Source organism: Mangifera indica, chromosome 18 (genome assembly GCF_011075055.1).
Source record: "Mangifera indica cultivar Alphonso chromosome 18, CATAS_Mindica_2.1, whole genome shotgun sequence".
Classification (NCBI taxonomy): domain Eukaryota; kingdom Viridiplantae; phylum Streptophyta; class Magnoliopsida; order Sapindales; family Anacardiaceae; genus Mangifera; species Mangifera indica.
Genome location: NC_058154.1, coordinates 1378731 through 1401048, shown reverse-complemented (window position 1 = coordinate 1401048; position 22318 = coordinate 1378731). Strand labels below are relative to the sequence as shown.

Genomic DNA, 22318 nt, shown 5'->3' with positions numbered 1-22318 from the left:
TTGTTTAATTGACCCTTAAGCAGTTTTAAACATTAATTTAAGTAGAGTTAGATTTTAACATCTATAAAAAAAAAAGAATAGGGCGAAATGAAGAAAATGCTTTAAGGTAAAGTGAAGAAGAAACTAAGGTTTTAACATTTTTATATGTTATAACCAAATTACATTTGTTTTGTTATTCACAAATGACGTCAATTTGATTAAATAGATTTTGAAAATAGAAGAAAATATTAGATTGGGTATCTCACTAATTACTTTTTTTTTTCACTCGCTAATTTCCAAACTCAAATCTTATCTGTGACCTTTCAAACTCTAACCAATCTTCATGCATGAAAGCCATAGATCTGCAAGACAAGTTCTATTCAGATAAAAAACATGATAAGCTTTCTACCTACCGAGTTCTGACACCTGAAGTTTGATTTATGTTATATTTTTATGCAGTTTGTCAAATTCCTCGTTCAGTTATAGACCTGATGAGAGCCTGTCCAATGTCTTTTGTAACCAAATGATTTTGTCTTAGGGCAAGTCCAAATGCTGTTAGTAATTTTCTAAACCAAAAATATTCCAAATGATAATGGCACGGCTCTAAAGGTTGATGAGCATAACAAGTGTTTGTACAAACATGGTTGATGGACGAAATTAAGTATGAGTCTTTGTGGTTATTGATTTTCTAAATCTGTTGTTACTTGTCTGAGATGTTGTAGCCATGAAACGTGTATGACATAGTCGAAAATGTATTAAAGAAAGATTAAGTTATCCTTATACAGACTGATCGAAAATTTGAGTCCCTCTCTTAATGAATCCAAAACAAAATAAAATTAATAATCCTAACCCATAATTTGATCGTATGCATGATCTTCGAGAAGAGAGTATGGGAAATGTTGGGCGGATGAGAAATGTTGGTCCGTGACGACGGTCACTTTTACATAAATTCCTGTTCTGAATTTTCAGATGGGTAGATTAGAATACAACAAATAAGTTCCCAAAAAAGGCATCGGGGTAGTAAGCAAAACATTCTCTCTAGTCCTGGAAAAGAAACTACGTCGTTTGAATGCTGGCAAAGAAAACATAGAAACAAAACTGCTGGGCCTGGGGAGAGAAAAAGTAGGAATTGTAAGATGCACCGTAATAGCTGAAATGTAATTGCGGGGCCGCCAAAGTAGATGGCAGCAGAGTATCAGGTTTGAATACGACATTCGAGGAGAGCATCGGACTGTGTAAACGTGACGATGAACTTCTGCAAATGTATCACATCCATCATTAATTGAGTAAAGCTTCAATGTCTTACACTACAATGACGACGACGTATTAAAACACTGTAAAGGAACCCCTTCACGCAACTGACGCCATTGCAGTCTCTTTTTATTTAACTCCTTTAACTTTACGTCCCTTTCTCGTCAGTGATAATACCTCTCCAGGCCTTGTTTCTTTTCTTGATTTCTCCAGGCGAGCTAAGTTAAGCGACGTTCACACTTAAAACCCACGTAACAGCTTTTAAATCTCTTCTTATTGATCACAATTCACAAGATTGTGAAAGCGAAAGGCCCCTCTTTTACCCATGACGTACGTCAGAATCTCTGTTGTTTATTTGTACTTGTATTAACTGCGCAAACGTCTGATAAAAGTACAGTGAACTTTACGTTGGAGGCTCGTCATCAACGCGTGTACATCACGGAAAGAAGACGCATGATAATCTGGCGAGTGGGGGTGGCGCTGGGTCTGTTGACAGCTTCTGTACGTGGTTCTGAAAGCTGTCGACGGCAAACTCGGGGGCTCTTGTTTTATCAAGCAAAAGATTTGATGACGAATTAAGACCCAAAAAAAAAAGACAACGTTAACATGACGATAACACTGGAAAACTCAACTCACTTTGAACAGTGCTTTTGATCTCTTGTCAGACCTAAGATTAGCTGCCAGTAGAGCCATGTGGAGCCACGTACTTTAACTTCTTTCTGATCAAATGAAAATTAGTCTTAATTAATCTTGTAAGTACATTTTATTAACTTAATTTTTTTCTGAGGTTAATAAAAATATTTATATAATTATAATTATATTAAAAATTTGTATCCTTAACCCAGTTTTTTAATATTGGGGTTCGTTTTATATAATCTTAAATTAATTTAAAATTATTTATTATTTATTATTTTTTAATATTTTTATTTATTTATTGAATTATCTTAATTTATCATTAATAAAATATATAATATAATATTTTATTTGACTTATAAATATTTTAAAAATTATATATCATGATTTTTAAAAATACGTTTTTATTAAATAATAAAATAAAATATTTACTAAAAATAAAAAACATATACAAATAATTACAATTATATAAATATATAATTATATACCATTAATAAAAAATTTAATTATTATTGAAATTGTTCTTTATTACTTTTTATAATTTATTCTTAACAAATTCTACTAAAAATACATTTATCTAAATATTTGAGTCATTTCAAATTTGTTCAATCATAGTAATTGAATCGTGTATTGAAAATTTAATTTTACGTAACTTGTATTGAATGTCGTATTGTATCATATGATATAATTTTTAAAAAATAAAATAATAAAAAATATAATACACATATCGTCATTTTTTAAAATATTATAAAAATTTAAAATTTTTCATATACATTGTTCTATATTATTATTTTCTTTAAAAATTGAATCGATCTATATCGTACAATACATTTATTATATCATATTAATTATAATATATTTTATTATATGTATTATTTTCTATCGATTCATATTATATATATATTATAAGGTACTGATAACTATGATTCAAATATTTTTATGTTAACTTTGATATTATTTTAGTTTTAAATCAGATTAAATTGATTTAAAATAAATTAAGTAAATTTTTTAGACGTAATAGATTATACTGAAAATTTTAATTTGTTAGCCCCATCCTAGGGCACAATAATTGTTAGAACTACTGGGTGAGTTCGACCGACCCACATGCTGCAAGCGATTTTATGAAGTTAAATGGCGAACTTTGAGTGATTGACTCATACCAAATTTGAAATGTGTGGACCTGAAATCACCACGTGCGACAGCAGCATTAAGATTACAGAACTTTCATGCAAATGTTCCCGATGAATCAATGAGAGATGATGCTGGCTGGCCAGAAATATTTCCACCGCTTTCAGTGTTGTCAAGTGAGGATGCCCATTGATTCTTCACTTTATTGTTAAGTGATTAATGACCATGTGGAATCAAATAGTCTTTCTTTTATGTGAAGGAGAAACCGCCTCCTACTGTGAAAGGCTGTACCATAAATACCATCTCTCTTGGAAGCTAATGTGTTGTCCATTTTTTACTGCCCAGCTTGATTAATTGATTCCAATTTCCACTCATACTTATGAATACCTTCAATTTTTGCATATGATATAATTGTGAGGATGAACTTGCAATTTTTAGGATAAAGATGAATAAATCAGGTTGTAAAAGTGGCTCTTCAACTTGCCCTCCTCCAAACAAAGAGAGGGTTCTTGATAAAGATAGAGATAAGAACAAAAACGACTAAAATTTTATAATCGAACACAGAGTGATGATAATGATAAATACATCTTTATCCGTCTTTCCCTAACCAATTTTCTTTCTTACATAGTTTTAAAATCCTCTTGTATTGAATTATTCTTAAAAGTTTTAAATAATTATAAATATATGTATTATCTAATATATATTTTAATTTTTTGACAGTAATAGAGAGAAAAAGTTATGGAGAATTTTTTCACCAATACGGAGAGAGAAAGAAAAAGAAATTTTTTTTTTAAAAAAAATGATAAAAATTTTCTATTATTTTCATATCAGAGATAAAAAAATAAAAGTTATGGGGAATTTTTTCACCAATACGGAGAGAGAAAGAAAAAGAAAATTTTTTTTATACAAAAACGATAAAAATTTTCCATTATTTTCATATCATGGATATGATAGAGATAAAAAAATATTTTTTTTATAAGAATAAAATCGAGATTAAAGTATTTGGCCATTATCTGTTAAATGTCATCTCTAATTATGAAGTTACCATAAGAAGACAGGTGGGGTAGGTGGAATTGATGGTGTGATGTTGGACAACCAAGTTGATGGAGTTGTAAGTTGTAACCAGCTTACTTTGCACGCAATTATGGAGAGGATTAGATACAGCTTCTTCATAATTAAAATCTGGTTAACTAAGAAAAGTCAAGGGTTTAAAATTAACCTCCGCCAACTTCTGATTAAGCCGATTTCAAAGTATCATTTTCATTATTTATTCAAACTGATATTGGGATCAAGAAAATCTTGGTTTAAAGGATGGTAGAAGTGATGTTTAATATTAATATGTTAGTTGGATTTTTCATTAATTGTTGATAATATCAATTGGGAGAAATTAGGTACTTTAATTTATATAAATAATTACTATAAAAATATCTAATTTTAATATTAGGCTAAAGGACTATTTCCCATCTACGATTTGATGAAAAGATAAACATATATTTATTCAAAGTTTAGTTTATTGTCACATACTCAATAATTTTTTGTTTGGGTTCATGATCAAATTATTATTTTATCAGTAATATTAAAATAAATAAAATTATATTTTATTTTTTTCATTTGATTTAGAAAACTAACAATTTTCTTCTAAAATAAAGTTTTGAAAAATTTATTTTTTCCTCTAGGGTTTGATATATTGAAATTCGATAAACTAATCTCGCAAATGATGACCTCTCTCTCCCAACGGCTCTTTCTCCTGGAGGACACTCTCTAGACAAGATAACGAAAGATGACATTTCGTTGCCCAAATTTAAATGACAAATGTCATTTTTAGGTATGGGGTAGTAGTTGTTCTTTGTCCCTAGGAGAAAAGAGGGACAACGACGAAGATGGTGTCCAAGTTTATTTTGGAAACTGACGATTGTCAATGGCTGGAGAGGTAAAGAAAAAAAGTTTGAGACAAAAAATATGACTATTCAAAAATTGTAAACTTTGGATAGGAATAAAGTTGTTAGTTTTTAAAATTAAAAAAAAAAGATAAAATTATATATTTTTAATAATATTATTAAAATAATAGTTTTATTCTTATATTTAACGATAATTTTAATAAAAATTTAAGAATTAGTAAATGTTTAAATTTTTAAACTCTCACAGTGTGTGTTTATATTTTCACTATACCTTGATGAAAAATAGCCCTTTAGCCTTTTTATTATAATAAAACTATATATATATATATTATATAATTTAAATATATTAATAATATATTATTACCTCAATATATATTTAAATAATTTTAAATTATAAATAAAATAATATTTATTCATAAAAAATAGGCATAATATTATTTTTTTTATTATTATAGAATTTGCCCTAAATTGAAGAGCAAAGGGTACAACTTTTATGGTACAATGATTTAAAGCTCTTTTAATTTCAGAGGGAAAAACCAACGTCCAATGGATCCTGTCCAACGGACAGGCAACATAATTAAAAGGCTCTTGCAGTTGCACAGGTTACAATTAATGCTAAATGTTTTGGTTCCATCGAAAGATTTTATCCATAAATTTATGGTGGTGATTTAGTCAAATGAACAACCAACTCAACCAATTTATTAATGTGCCTATAAACTTTTATAAACTATTGTTTGAAGTCCTAATAAAATATGTCACATATCTTTTGAAAAAAAATTATAAAGCCATATTCTATAGTATTTTAAACTTAGGTCAATTATAATGGTTTTAGGGTTTAGTAGTAAAATAACAATTTTATTTTTATCTCTAGCAAAAAATTTTAATAATAGTTTACTTATAAGTAAATGGATAATAGTTAAATCGTGTATTAAAAATCTAATTTTATATATTGTATATTGAATATCGTATTGTATTGTCAATTTTATAAAATATCACGAACACCTATAAAAATTTAAATTTCTCATATATACCTTTATTACATCATTATTTTTTTAAAAAAGTGCATTGATCTTTATCAATAATATATATCGTATTATACGATATATTTATTATATTATATTAATTATTATATACCTCATGATACATATTATTTTTTATTTGTATCATATCGTATTATAAGATACTAATAATTATGGGTGGATGTTTAGATTTTAAAACGTGCGAGTGTGCTTTTGAAATTACGCTAAAATTTAGATAGAAAAAGATCCTTTGACCATTATATTAAGGATGGAAAATAGCCTTTTATTATAAAAATAAATAAAAGATTACTTTAAAGATAAATTATTTATAAAAATATTGAGTATAAATTATTACTATATTTGATAAAATTTGATAGGTCTAAATAATTAATGTGTTTGATTAAAAGTAATAAAATAATACTAAGATGTTATTTTACTTAAATAACTTTTGGTATAATTATTTTAAAATATTTTTCATGTTAGTTGTTCTATTAATTGAAAATAAAAATATTTTGGTTATAAAAAATTAATAAATAAATATATAATTATAAAAAAATAAAAATTATCTTGATAATTTTTTTATATTTAAAGTGACGATACTGACCAGATTACTTTTTATATTATATATCACATCATCATTAATAATAGAATATTATCAAAATTTTTTATTACTTAATATATCAAATAAATTAATATAAATAATAAAAATAGATTATCAAAAAAATCTTTTAATACTTCAACCAATTGCCCCTAAATCTTACTAAAATGTGTCAATATCTCTTAAAACCCAATAATATTACTTTATAAAATAACTCATATGTATCAATAAATTTACCCCCAATTTTTTTACCTTGATAAATTACTAAATGTTTGAAAAATCATAAAGCTAATTTCACATACTCTTTGAGTATTTTCAACTGAGGTCAATTATAGGTGGTTGTGGAAAAGTTTCATCATAGTTAATATATTGTACAAGGTCTTTGTTCTCATTAGACCCTAAAGTGTAGCATTTGAAAATTGAAAGAAAGTGGTTTAAGCTTTACTTAGGAAAAAAGAAAAAGCGGTTCGAGGTTTGTCAATATTATGCTCGGTAACTTTTAAGTGGTAGTTTAAGTAACAGAAGAAAACAATGCTAACCATAAAAACGTGAGAATATAAGTTTAAATCTTACTGATAATATATCAAAATCAAACTTTAAACTTATTTAGTATAATGATTATAAAGTTAGTTATTAAACCTAAGATACATATATGATATATCACAGTATGATTAAATAATATTAATAATAAAATAATATTTAATTATATGACGAGATTTTCACTTATGCAATAAATAATTATTTACGTGAGTACTGTTGCAATATTGCTTTACTGTTGTGCTCCATGCTTTAAGATCTGTAACTTTTTCTCCTTAATTCTACACTGTTTCAAAAGTGGAATGCAGTTTGTTAAAAAAGAAAAGGTGAAGTCTTTATATTGTATAAAAAGGGAGACTCCAACTCAGAATCCAATCAACAACTATGTCCCTGCATGCAAGACTAATCAATAATTTAAACAAGGAACATTTGCACTATTAATCACTCCAACCCACATCTGTAATTATTAGATACAATTTGAGATTACGACACTAATTTACCTCCATTCATAACTTAAAAACACCCTTTATGTCTTTAATCTCAATTAGAGTCTAATTAATTACTTAACAGAATTACCTTAACACAAATCATCATCATGTGGACGCAAAAGTGAATGAAAAACAAGGTCTCACTAGGCTAAGTACTTATGTAAAATAACATTCTTTTATTCCATCATTATAGTTCTTCATATGTAAAACCCACATTAAAATCATTAATTTTAAAATCATGAAATTCCCCCCCCCCCCCCCCCCCCCCCCTTTTTTTCAATTATAATAACATCATAATTATCAGTATTCTATAACATACGATATATATTTTATGATATGATATAATACAGAAAAAAATAATATGTATATAAAGTATATAGAATTAAGGTAATACTATGTGTATAATTTTATGTACAAATAACGATATATGATTGTGTGATTGAATAGTTAAAAATTAAAGATAAAACAACAATCAATTACATAATGACATATCATTGTTTATATATAAGTTTTGCATATAGTTTTGTTGATAGAAATAATACGATACAGTGGATGTATCGTATAAAATGATATGTATCGTACAATACAATATATTTTATTAATACAGATCAAAATATTTTTTTAGAAAAAATAATAATATAGTAAAAATGTATATGAAGAATTTTAAAATTTTAAGACAAATTTTTTATTTTACCTTTAAACATTATATTATATTATATGATATAATATTTATTATATAATATAAAACATTAAATTTTTAATATAACATATAATAGGTGATTTGATTATCACAATGATATCTCCACTAATTAAGTTAATAATTTAAATTTGTTTAGGAGACGAGATAGTGTAGTGGCATGAAACTCGTTGGCTGAGACAAAAATAAGAAAGTTAGGAAGATGACCTCGTAATGAAAGCAATAGAAAATAGTGTTTGTTGAGGGGTCTACGTGAATGAACATAAACATATTTCTGAAAGAAATGATATGAAAGTGATTAAATAATACAACAAATCTCTTCAAAAAATAAGATTAATATATAATTCTACATAAATTAACAAGTGGGTTGGGGTTTTAAATTAAAATAAACATATATTTCCAGGCCACCTGAAACAAATAAAAAAAGAAACCTCGTTAAACGAGAATGAAAAAGCTGAGGAAGAAGGATGAGTGTTGAGAAGGGCAAAGTTTGATTAGATTTTGAAGTCGTTCTTTGTTCATTCATATTTCAGGCATCTATATATATATATATATATGGGATGGTGATGATGGCCTGTTCCTGTGTTCTCACGTGCGTCATCTTCTTCCTCTCTTATAAATTGGTAATTACTTTTGCCTTAAGAACAATTTAACTCCAATCCAATCAGATAAAATCGAATAAACCCAAGAATGTAGAAAACGACAAAATCCCAAAAAAGACCTGTCAGAAATATCTGAAACACAGTTTAGTTCATTTATTACCGGAAATAGCCGGTGGTTGTCCGGTTGCTCGAAACCCTATGCTTACCAGAGCCTTCGTTATGGAAAAAGACATGGCCAAGAGTGAGAGCGAGCGAGCGAGCGAGTGACAAACAAAGATTTTGTTGTTTATGGGTTGTGTTGTGTTGCGTTGTGTTGTGTGTTTGTGTGAGAGTGAGTGATTGTAGGAAAGTTTTCTTAGTAAGAGTGTGTTATTAGGATGGGTGAAGTGAGCACCTTATACTCCGATTCTCGATCTCTTCACTCCACGTATCTCTGTTAACCTGCGCTCTCTCTGCCATATTGGCAGCTCTGAAGATCATGATAACCCTTCATTTCATCATCGCGACATCTCTTTCACAGTTCCCTCTCTTTCACCGTCACTATCATCCTCTCTTGTATCTTTACACCTCCTCATCTACCTTTTAAGTAGCAACTGTTTTTCTCTTTTCTTCTTTCTTCTGTGTAGTGGTGAGGTTTTTCTTTTCCTTTCTTTGTGCTTATGGCGGAGGGTTTTGAGCCCTACCATGTCCCACAACAAAGCAGAAGAGATAAACTAAGAATTGTGGCTCAAAACCATTCAGGCTGTGTTGAATCAACGGCTACTCTTCAAGGCTGCACGGGTTTACTCCCTTTGTACGATCCTTCACTTCTCTCTTCAGATTTGCTTAACTGTGCCAACTCCAGTGGCCACGACTTCCACCACAACAACAATCCAATCTCAGCTTCTGCTGACCCCATTAAAGCTAACCCAGTTTCTGTTGTTAAAGAAGAAGGTATGAATTTAATGGGTTTTGTTGGTGGGATCGTTAATGGCTCTTCTTCTACTTCTACTTCACTCCATCCTTATTTGGATCCTCAGTCTTCTTTGCATCTCAACCCTAGTTCCATTCAAGATATTAACAATAGCCCCTTTCTTTACGCCCCACATAACCTCCAAAACCTTAGAGATTTTGATCAGTCCTATAATGGTGGTAGTGGTGAAGTTGTTGTCTTTAAACCCGAACCCTTATCTTTATCTTTATCTTCTCACAGTAACAACCAAAACAATCTTCCTCTAGAGCTAAATCTTCAAAGATATGGGTCCACAATTTATGGAGATAAAGTTACTAGCCCTGGTGGATATATCGCTACAGGAATTGTTGGCGGTAGTGGCGGTGGCTCCACCTCCAATGAGCCATCTAGGAGTTCCGTCCCTCTCGGACCATTTACGGGTTATTCTTCGATTTTGAGAGGATCTAAATTCTTAAAACCTGCACAGCAGTTGCTGGAGGAGATTTGCGATGTTGGTCAGGCTATATACGCCGAAAAAATGACTGTTCATTCTTCGTTAATGGATCCTCCATTAGTAAATTTAAGCTCTAGTGGACTTGTTGATGATCCTCTTGGTGTTGGAGAAGGTAGTGAGAACACAAGTAAGAAGTCCAGGCTGCTTTCTATGCTCGACGAGGTTTGCTTTCTTTACTCTGATATAATGCTGTTCTCATCAGTGCCCCCTATTTCAGTTTTTTTTCCTTAAATCCAACTCGTTTTTCTTTAAAGGTTTTTATTTTGAGATAGTTCATGTTTCATATTCGATTGAGTAGTCATTTTACAACTCCTTTTCTGCAGCTTAGTCATGTAATTTTAAGTTCTCATGGCTCAGTGTCATTAACTATCCTTTTCAATCTTCCTTCGACATCTCTTTCTAATGAACTCAAATAATATTTCTTATCATAGGAGCTTTTTTTTGTACTGGTGTACGGTAAATAAATTACTGATAGTTCTTGTAACAATGGAGAATGTTATCTATGCTGATTTGTTTAAGAGAATGTGTAATTTATACCTTCCTCAAGTTTATTCTGTATGAATTAGATTCTTGTGGTTGATGAATAGATGGCCTCGGTGATTACAAAATCATCTTTATTGAAAAGGTGATAGGAAGGAATATATGCACAGAGATTAGTGTTATAAAGTGTCTGACAACCATAGAAAGAGTTAAACAGGCGACACCTTTGCCAAGTTTGGAGCGTAATGTGCTTAAAGTGATTGAAAGAATCCATTTGAAAAGATCTATACTCCAAAAAAGCTTGTAAACAGCATAATGGTGATGCAAACCTAGAGAAGAAGAGTGTAGAGGAAAATTAGGTGTCTCCTTTTTCATATGGATTGGCCTCTGTTCAGTACTTTGTCTAAACTTGCTGAGTTATCTAGTTAGATGTAATTCTGGCCGCTCACAAGGCATATAATTAGGTAAAGGGTTTAGATGTTATAATTCTTCCATGTGCAACTCCTTTTGCTTGTTGGCATATGAATTGATATTGTGCCTGGACCCGTCGATCCCTGCATGATATTTTGTGCACCATCAAGTGAATGCAGTTGTTAAGCTGAAATAGTGTTTTGAAGTTTATTTGATATTTGCCCATTGCTGCTTTATCGATATTATTGAAGGATAAATTTGACAAACTGATGAGAGAATTTGAAAAAGGTGCTATAGGATTGGATATTATTAGTTTTCTTTAATAATTGGAGTGTTGTTGCACATTATTTTTATGCTGAAGTGGGAAAGCAAACTCATGAGAAATATTGGCCACACAATCAATAGTTCTAGAAAATATTCAATGTCAAATGTCTCGCTGGTTTTCTTTTGACTTAAGGCAGTTTGATTGGGGAAAAAAGACATAGGCCAGCGCCTATGGTCTGGAGTAAATCAAAGGCAAGGGATGTGTAACTTATTGGCCTGTTAAATTTGTTTTACTTGTCATACAAAGGGTTGAAAGTAATGGTGAATGATTTCTTGTTGAGTGGTCTAATTTATCTTAGTTGTAATACATTATTACAAGCTGATTCAATTCTGTGTTTCCTGATAATCATTTGATATACGTCTAGTTAGCATAGCTTCTCGTTGAAACTTGACTTTGACTGGTAGGTAAACTAGTAAGGCTTGGATTAATATCAGTTTTTGTGTGGTGGTTTTCTGGTTTGTCTCTTAACTAGTCAGTATCATTTATGATCTGTGTGTACGCATAAAATTATATTAACAAAATCTTTTGAAGTTATTTAGTTGTCTGTGTGTTGTACAGTTGTCTTAATTATAATATAAAATTTTAGCTTTGTTAAGAATCTAACTATTCTTCTTTGCTAGAGTTGAATATTATTTTTTCTGCTTTATGAATGGTAAACGCCAATCTCCATGTCATTTTATCTTGTGCCGAACTCTACTGTTGATTTTCTAGTGAGGATGGTGCATGGCTTGAAGAGACAAGTTACCTGTGACTAACACAATTGAAATATGAAAAATTGTTATCCAGGCTCAACAGTTTGGTGCTTTTGTAAAGTGTTTGTTAAACATGTAGTTCATTTATTCCTTCATCAAAACATGGGGGCATGAGTGAGGCATTACCATTGTTATGTGTCGGTGGTAATTTTTTTCTCCTTGTTCTCCTCTTTGGAAAATAAAGTAATTTGTGACCTGTTTCACCAAGTTGTTATGATTGGGATCTTATAAATATTATTGCACATGGATTATTAGATTCTTGTTCTTGCACATGAACCTGTTATTTCCTTGTCTTTTCTCATAGACTCGAAGTATAGAAAACTTACCCCGTTTTTGTTCTTTTTATCTGCATTAGGTTTACTGGAGATATAAGCAATACTATCAGCAAATGCAAGCAGTAGTTGCTTCTTTTGAGTATGTTGCCGGGCTTGGCAATGCTGCTCCCTATGCTAACCTGGCTTTAAAAGCCATGTCTAAGCATTTTAGAAGCTTGACAAATGCAATTACCAACCAGCTTCAGTTCACAAATAAGGTTCAAGGTCAAATAAACCATGGGAAAGAAGAGGCTGCCACATTTGGAAGCAGCGATAGAGGTCTTTATGGACATAGAGCTGCACATAACTCTGGATTCCTTGAACGGCAACCTGTTTGGCGACCCCAAAGGGGACTTCCTGAGCGTGCTGTGACTGTTCTCCGGGCATGGTTATTTGAACACTTCCTACATCCGTAAGTGCAGTTACCATGAAAATTGTTTGACTACAAACTTCTGCCTGCAAAACTTAGTCTTTGTATATGGAGTCGCAGTTAAATAATTATGCTGAATTTGGCTTGAAAAACATCTGTTCTTCAGTTTGGAAAAAGCTTATTTAGATACATATGTTAATTAACGTTCTCAGGCTATTGATTTGTATTACAGTTATCCTACTGATACGGACAAGATAATGTTGGCAAAACAAACTGGTCTATCTCGGAGCCAGGTGAGCATTATTTTATTTAGCTTGTTGATTTATTGTTTTAGTTACTTGTATCTGAAAGGTTTGTGCCTACTAGCATCAAGATCAATTATCACCGGATCACATATAAGTTATTTTAATATGCCTCTGAATTTTCGGGTAGTGATTCAGTCAATTTCTGATGATATACACTTGTGAACCAGGTTTCTAATTGGTTTATCAATGCTAGAGTTAGGCTTTGGAAGCCAATGGTTGAAGAGATACACATGCTAGAAACCCGGCAAAATCAGAAAGCTTCCCATGGAGAGGAAAGAAATGCCGATCGCCCAATGGACCGTTTACCTTCCTCAAACTCTCTTCCATCTGAAAACCCATCCACCTCCACCCACAGGTTCCCAGACACGCCATCCAAACGCACAAGAAACGAATTTCCTGATATTCCGGTAGGTGAGGGACACCCAAACTTGTCTTACGACAGCATGTCAAGGCATCCACATGCTGCTGTTGGTGTGAGCATGGGAGGTGGCAGTAGTGGTGTTTCCTTAACACTCGGCCTTCATCAAAATCATGGGATCGGTATATCAGAACCCTATCCTTCTATGAGTGTTCAGCGATTTGGGCTTGGCCTTGAGACAACTAATGAGGGGTATGTTTTGGGTGGTTATGAAGCACAGAATCGCCATTTTGGAAGGGACGTTGTTGGAGGCCAACTTTTGCATGATTTTGTGGGTTGAATATATCTATCTTCTTCAGGCTAAAATCTGTCCTGGCATCATTTATATTGGAATGACTAACAAAGTTTCTCCTTGGTGTGCTTATATTCAAATCTGAATTCGATGCTGAGACAAGCTGGAGTGGTCAAATGATTGCACTCTAAGGACATCAGGCGTGCTATCACAGTGTACGTCATCAACCTGTAAAAGGTGCAAATGACTTAAGTGATTGGTGTAAAATTCTTCTGTAAATTTATCACCTATATGATAAGAAATATGATACTTTTTTAAGACCAGCAAGCAAGTCAAGGTTATAGAGCCCTTAGAGTATTGCTTTCAGCCAGAATGAAGCCTTGATATTGAAAGCCTAGGCTGCCTTAAGTGAATTAAGCCAGATTGTACACAATTCCCGCAGTTTGTGAGGATTTTTTAGTGATATATACTTGTGACAACTTGATTCATCTTCTAGTTAAAGGAAAAAAAAAAAAATGAAAGACATAATCATTGGTGAAAGGGGGTAAGTTAGTTTCCCTAAAATGAGATATTATCAATTTATGTAATTTTGTATTAAAAAATAAAAATATATATCTATGGTTTTATGTTGTTTATATAATGGGATCATTTATAGGTGTTAATATCATACTATATATATAATATGTATTATATAATATGATACAATATAAGTAAGAAATGATATATATTATAAGATATATTAAATAAATATGTGTATTATATGATATGATATATATTATATATTATAGATTAATATATTTAAAAAAATAATGATATAATAGAAATATATATTAGAAATCTTAAATTTTTAGAGGTGTATGAGATTTTCTAAAATGATGAAATGTCAATTAAATTTTTTATTATTTTACTTTTTAAAAACCGTATAATATAATACTCTATTCGACTATATAGTAGAATGAGCAAACTTCTAATGCTTTTTCACACTATTTTGAAAACTAGAGTGGGTAGTTCAACCTGTTGAATCGAGAATCGGTTTTAATTCAAATTTGGGTAATATTAAAGAATGGTTTGCTTGTTGACTCAATTAAACTTGGTCAAAATCTAAAAAATCGGGTTTGCCCAAAATTTGAGGTATTTAAAAAAAAATTTAATTATTTTTTAGTAATTTGATTATTTTAGATTAGATTAGATGAATTTCTAAGGTTTATAAGGAGAAAATAGTATCTTATATTTATTAAAATATTTTCTATAAATAATGAATTACAGAATTATGTTTTTTTCTTTATCATAAGATAAATATATTTTTTATTGAAATCAAATGAATGGTTATTATTCTTTAAAAATGATATATTTTAATTATTATAAGTCTGAATATTTTGATTAATTTTATTTTTATATATTTTTAAATAAAATTTATTTATTATAATTTAATAATAAATTGAACCGACCAATCCTTGGTGGAACTGATTAAATCATAAACCTATGAAATAACTAGTCCGATCACCGTCATTTGCTTTTTCACTTAATATGTACCAGTGGGGAGAGTTGCTTCACAATAATTGCAAACTTTGTACAATTTTCTTCTTTAATTTTACTCTTTCCAGCCTAATAATTATAGAATGGGCCAATAAATATTCAGTGAGCTGGTGAGTGTGCTTGGTCTTTATCGATTCTGAGGCCCAGTTCTTGGTAGTTAGGAGACCAGATTGTTGGCAAACCCCAGACCCTAACTTCACGCAAACGGAACCAAGTCTTTTTATTTTGTGCTTTCAACGAATTGATTTCACACTGACATACCTACCTGCAAGGGTCGTTATACTTGACGTATTGAATGCATAAAATGACAATTAAATAATTAACAACTCAAAATTACCAAAATACCCTTAGATAAAGCAAATCACAAAAGTAACACCAAGTGTTATAAACATAATATCCAAGCGTGTGTACGGAATCCATAATTTATGTAAGATAAACAAAACATCAATAGGCTATGAAATTGCAAAAAGAGTTCCTCTCATGTTGCTCCGTCGCTAACTAACCGTCTCATGACTGTTATGTCTCACATATAGAATCAAATAGAAAAGTATGAGTGATAAACAATCAGTAAGTAGGAACATCTATCTTATAATCAATCATACCTCATCAACTATTTTCATTTTTTTATCTCGCATTTGTATTCGTAATCCCTCTTATCATTTAAAGTTTATTTATAAACTCTATATTGAATTACATAGAATGCATTGCATTTGGTCATGGTTATATATGTTTGTGAATTAGAAAGTCATTTACAAGAGGAAGGGATGCACACCCATTAATCTGAGATATTTAGTCGTGCATTAGAACAAAAAATGAATAGACGTTCATAGTAAATGCTCATTCGTTTGTAGCAAAGTCCCGATAATTTGAATGAACATATAGGGTATATGATAATATCAAGTCATGCCAAGAAAGTGCACATACAACATTCAGACATGAAAGAAAGTTAAGGGTGAAAGCTAAATAAGTGTTTGAGTTATGATAATGACTCGAGTATGTGCACATTAGTTACATAAAAACATATCATAGTTCAATTTTACATGAGATGAGTCTTCTAAGCATGTTTCCCTTAAGTTAGGGTGTAGTCATGTTTGGAACTGATTCTGTTCAGCACATAGATAATTAGCGATCCATAGAGCATATGTGAAAAATGATCCCATTATACACATGAGGAGCTAGTATATTCATAAATATGTGTGGGATAGATTTCGTAGTCAGAGTATTTTGTAATACCCATGAAATTGAAACATAATTTCTCATAATAGTTTTTTATTATGTTCTCATGATGAGGGTTGTTATGAAAGAATGTTTGTAAAATTCTCTCAACACACGCCTACAATAGGATATAGTCATGACATAACAGTACTATAGGGTGTGTAAGGCAAATGGATTGCACAATACACAACTCATGCAAAATTTACTTTTAATATCTTAACCTCAAGACCAAAAGCTCTAATTTTCTAATCAAAGTATATTGGCTTTAGCCTACATATTGAAACAAAATCCCAGAATAAGCAAGAGATAGCTTTTTGTAGTCTTTTATATTTTATGAAACAACAAACTAATTTTCTCAAGAGTAAAAGTGTTAATGTCAATGTTGAAAATCTTGCATGTTTGGCGAGAAAAGCAATGGTAAAGATGAGATGATTGCGATTATATATACTTAAATTTTTTTATTAGTTTAATTTCATTTCTGTCTGTAGTGAGTCCTTGATGGATTTTGCAATTCATGTGCCAAAAGCTATGTTATTAATAAACTTAAAAGAGAATTATTTGTTAGAAGACGCAAAAGGGAGATTATGAAACCTCGACTTTATCTGGTGTATTGATTGTGAGTTTAATTATTATGTATTAAGTTTATCTATCTAATAAATACAGACAACCCAAGTAACCAATATATATGTGTGTGTATATATTGTATATATCTGAATAATACATGAATTTATAGAAATATAAATCAATGTAATCAATGTACAATAATGTAAAAAAGAAAATTATATATTTAAAATATCTATTAACCTAGGAAATCGTATATTTAGGATATATTCTAACAGAGGAAAATATATATTTGAAATGTATTCTAATATCTTTTAATAAGATTATGTTAAGCAAATGGAATTATCTTAGAATAAGCTGCATGCAGGCCCCTTTGGAAAATATAACAGCCTTTGCATCTATTCCAGTAAGGTTCTTATTATACCATAATGTGAGCTGGATAGATATCCATAATTCTAACTTAAATTCGATTTGCATACTCTTGGCATCAATTTTCATCGCTTGTTACTTGGTTTAGAAGAAGAACAAATAAGATTCCACTTGCAGAAATTCAATGAAGTTAGCCTAAAACTCAGCCAATAGATAGGAAGCCATTGGAACAATTAAAGAGAACACTATTGTGATGAAAATATCGCTAATCAATTAAGCCACTTGCTCACGATTTTGATGCATGTCAAATTAAACAAAGCCTGCTGTATACTTGGGAGATGGAATAATCTGTTTTGAATAGCGGAGAGAATAGAATATGCTACGCTACTGTTTAAAAGCCGATGGCGACCAACAACTGTAAATCAAATGTAGCCCTCCTTACTTTTCGTTGAATGAGCATGACGAGCACATGCATATCAGAAAGCTTGAATTAGATTCTTCATTTGCAGACTTATTCTTCTACAATACTAAACATCTGTGAGGTGGGTTTTTTACTATAATTTGGAAGAGAATCTTTTTACAATTATATAGCAACAGAGGATCTCAGTGACCGTCAAAAAGCAGTCAACATCGAAACATCATTGTCTGCGTAAAAAAAGATCCTAGCCGATAATTGGTCTAAGAGGAACAGAATCAATGATGTTCATTTACAACATATCGGCCCAACTTAGGGAATAAATCATGTTCACTTTATGTCGCATTATAAAATCCTATCATTACCCATGTGGAATAGGAACTCAAGCTCTCCATCATTGAAGCTTGTTACTTTCCATTATATTTCTTTTTTTTTGGTATGTGGAGATGATATTGATGAGGATAGCATAATCTGCATCCTGAGGTTTGGATCGGCATATTAGTTGTATCTAGATCTTAGGATGCAGGTTACGTTTTCCTTAATGGCAGTACAAAACTTTGTTTTTGAATCTTTGAGTGATTAATCTACTTGTGCAAGGTGGCTGGCTACAACTATATGTATCTATCTTGCAAAATGAGAGCCTTGCCTCTTTGTTGGGTATATTTTTATTTGTTTATCCATGCATTTGTATGTTGTTTTCTTTCCTTCTTCTTCTTCTTCTTTTTTTGGGTTAGGTTTGGTAAAGCCATGTTCTTGAAGGAGGCTGAAAGCTCCAAAACCACCCAGCATCATCGACAGTTTTGATGCTGTGTTGAAACACAAATATTGAATCCATGAGTACATATTGTATGTGACAGAGAATAACAATTTAATATATAGAAGTGTTATATATAATTATAATTGTCTACGATGGTTAATAAACTTTCTATAGCTTAAAAAATTATATGTTTTATGGTTATTTTTTCTTGGATTTTTGCAGCATGTGACAACCTGAGACAACTCCCACATCAACAAAAGAAGGTATTGGATATGTGTATACATGCCACATTATTTGGGATGTTAAAATATGACCAATTAAATAGCCTCTAATCGTTTTGAGTTATAAAACCCAAAAATAAAATCATGATAAATTATATGTCAAAATGGATAATATCTTAATAATACCTCGGTCTATTAAACTAGGGTTATTATAAATGATATCAAAATCATTTCATATGTCTTCTTAAGTGATCTGTACAAGTGCACCATAATACCCTCTTTGCTCTCAGCCAACTTCTTGCCATCCTTTCAGCGAGGAAGAATATGAAACTTCCACATAAATGGGTAATACAAGATCCAAAGTCTTTCCCCCTACACAATGCCTTCAGTTGGTATGAACTTTGTCCTACGAAGAGAAATACAGAACCCTTGAAAGTCCTTTTTTGTTAGCTTTTTCTTTAACTTTTTGCTTCAAAGTGGAAGAAATTCTGCAGGTAAATTCAATGCTGGAAATTAGAGTTCCGAAGATGATATTTAGAAGGTGAAAAGCTTAGATAACCCACTTTCATTCATCCGAATTTATTGGGCAATATAAACGAAGTCGATTAAATGATGATATTCTTAATTGTTAAATATCAGAGAATAACTTAAAGTGAAACTTCAGATCTATTAATGCTTTGTTCTTCTATTAAGAAAATCTTCTTTCGATTTTGCTACCTGCGGAAATACTCACTTTTGATCCACTAGTTACTACTTTATCACTCTCTATATTTTCATCAAGCAACAAAACATTAACAAATTTTTCTACATATATACTAATTCTGCAGAAAAATATTCTGAGGAATAAAATAAGAAGAACAGGTCAAGGGAAGACAAGGTGTTACACTAGTGGAGAAATGGGAAGGTCTGTAATTACCAATATATAGTAAAAGAAGAAGAAGAATCTGTTGGTGGAGGTTAAAAGCCATACAAAGATATTTCTGTTTTCCATTTTGACATTTTTCCTATAGAGAACTGAAATTTGTTAGCATTAGAAACTGTTAAAATCAATACAGTTGTAACATTAAATATGTTAATCAGGGAATGATAGCATATGATTGCAGCTTTCTGCAATAGGGGAAGCAGCAAATACCCAGCAAGCATGTCACAAAATTCTTAAGGTCACAGGTAGATTGGTCCTGCAGAAACTTGCAAAAAAATTGCAGCCACAAGTGATTGATTGCCATTTGCTTTGTTGATGCTTTGTTAGTTGGAGGTGGTCCATGGTTCTGTTGCCAAGACAAAATAGTTTTGGCCAAAAGGTTTGTTTGAACCCTGTTGGCATACTGTAGTTTTATTCTTCCTTTTCAAGTCATGCACTGTGTTTTGGTTCGAGGGAGGATGCCAAGAAGAATAAATCTTTTTTAACAGGGTTAGTGGCTGCTTACACTTAGTTAAAAAACGGTGTGATTTGCAAATGTTAAAACGATGAGTTTAGAGTGTGCATAAGAGACAAAACAATGGAAAAATATTTTTGTTTCTCTCTCACTCTCGATCCAAAAGAATTTTCTCTCTTCCACTTGACACTTTTGGAGGCGACCTATGGCTTCAATCTTTTTGCGGCAAATTAGACGGTGAGATGTTGTTTTGTAGCTTAACCGTGCACCAAGCATAGTTTTCCGGACCAAACGTTGCCTATTTGTGAAAGGATATGCTTAAACCTATGGGATAGATTACCAAGAGACTTTTGCTCCGGTGGTATGAAATGAAAATGTAAGAATCTATCATCTCTACTTGCTCATTTTGAATGGAAACTTCAACAATTCAATGTGAACAATGATTTCCACATTGACACTTGCAAGAAGAGGTGTACATGGAACCCTACAATGATTTGATGGGAATGGTTTTTCATATTGAAAAAGATAATCAAAATTTGTATACTTTCTTATGTTAATAAAAAAATATGATTGTTTGAATTAGTCTAAGTTTGCCTAAACACAGAAAAAAATGTAATAGATGTACATGCTTGAGAGAGATGAAGAAGAATAACCTAAATTATTCATGTTGAACTTGAACATTAAGTTAAACAGATTCAGCAATCTCCTGCTTTTCTTCCTTTCTGGAATTGGGATCTTTTTCTTGAGGACAAAATCGGTATGCAAAGACATTGAAATATATAAGATTCAACACTTCAATTCCTGCAATCAAGAAATAGAAATATTCCAGGGTATCTTTGTTAAGATCAGTGCCACCAAGCCATGGGACAGCTCCATTTTTACCAGTTATACCATGAATCACATTTACTAGAAAGGAGTTCAAATAGCTTGCAATTGATAAGCTCAGAAAGAATGTTGCCCCCGAAACAGTTCTCATGGATTCTGGCAATTCTGTGGTTAAAAATTCCATTAAGGCCACTGCAGCAAAGGCTTCTGTCAATCCTGAGAGGCAAAATTGTGGGACCAGGGCTAGAATACTTAGAGATGACTTAAATGACTTTTGTTCTAAAGCTGAGACTCTTCGCTTCTGTTCCATAAAACCAGCTACCAATAAGCTGAAACTTGACATCACAATGCCAGTGTTAATTCTTTGTCTCATTGTCATTCTTCTTTTCTTTCCGGTCAGGATACGAGACAGAGGTACACAGATACGTTCATAAATGAATATCCAGGATGAGAGTGAAATCATTGATACTAGGCCCATCCAACCAGGCGGCACGTTGAAACCCCAAATTGTTGTGTTAGTCTGAATTGCTTGAAGCATCCCAATGGTGTTCTGTTGGTCCATGGCTATGAAACAGATAATTCCTGTAACCCAAACTGGAAACATTCCCACCAACATTTTCAGTTGTTCGACTTGTAGCACGCTGCATAATCTCCATTCATTCTTCGCCTTCCCTTGGTTATCCAATTCACTTGGATTGAGTATCACAGCAGCCTTGTCAAGGCAACTGAATCTATTGCTATGGGGAATTTTTTTCGTCTCTGAAACTGATGCAGGCAAGGGAGGATCGTAAAGGGAGACTTCTGAAACTTGGGCGACAGTTACTTTGCGCTTCCTAATAGCAGCTGTGATCACTTTGGCCATGTCAATAAAAACACTTCCTTGAGGCTCCTTGAGAATATAAGTATGATAACCCATCAAGAAAATGATTATAGAGAGAAGAAAACAGCCGGTTGGGATGGCGAAGCCGAGAATCCAACTGACATTAGTCTGAATGTAGACAACCGCAGTAAGAGCTACAATAAGGGCCAAAGTAAATGAAAAGTACCACCAATTGAAGAAGCTCTCTAGTTGATGCTTCCCCTTGTCCGTTGAAACATCAAATTGGTCTGCCCCAAACGCAACGTTGCAAGGTCTAATGCCTCCAGATCCAATGGCGAGTA

The 22318-nt window shown here is 31.6% G+C and overlaps 2 protein-coding genes across 2 annotated transcripts in view; one reads left to right on the top strand and one right to left on the bottom strand.

The window, feature by feature from the left end:
• Positions 1-22252, bottom strand: part of LOC123202103 (protein NRT1/ PTR FAMILY 5.6-like) — a 28773-nt gene extending 6521 nt beyond the window's left edge. The window contains exons 1-2 of the mRNA XM_044617850.1: positions 21124-22252; positions 17225-17229 (exon numbers count right to left, since the gene is read on the bottom strand). Of these exons, the coding sequence (XP_044473785.1) occupies positions 17225-17229; positions 21124-22073 (955 nt within the window). The 5' untranslated portion in view covers positions 22074-22252. The remainder of the gene's footprint in view (positions 1-17224; positions 17230-21123) is intronic.
• Positions 9094-14370, top strand: LOC123202104 (BEL1-like homeodomain protein 9). Its single transcript, XM_044617851.1, has 4 exons — positions 9094-10437; positions 12599-12969; positions 13160-13220; positions 13400-14370. Exons 1-4 carry the CDS (start codon positions 9490-9492, stop codon positions 13928-13930), a joined length of 1911 nt encoding a protein of 636 aa, XP_044473786.1. The 5' UTR covers positions 9094-9489; the 3' UTR covers positions 13931-14370.
• Positions 22253-22318: the final 66 nt, after the last annotated feature.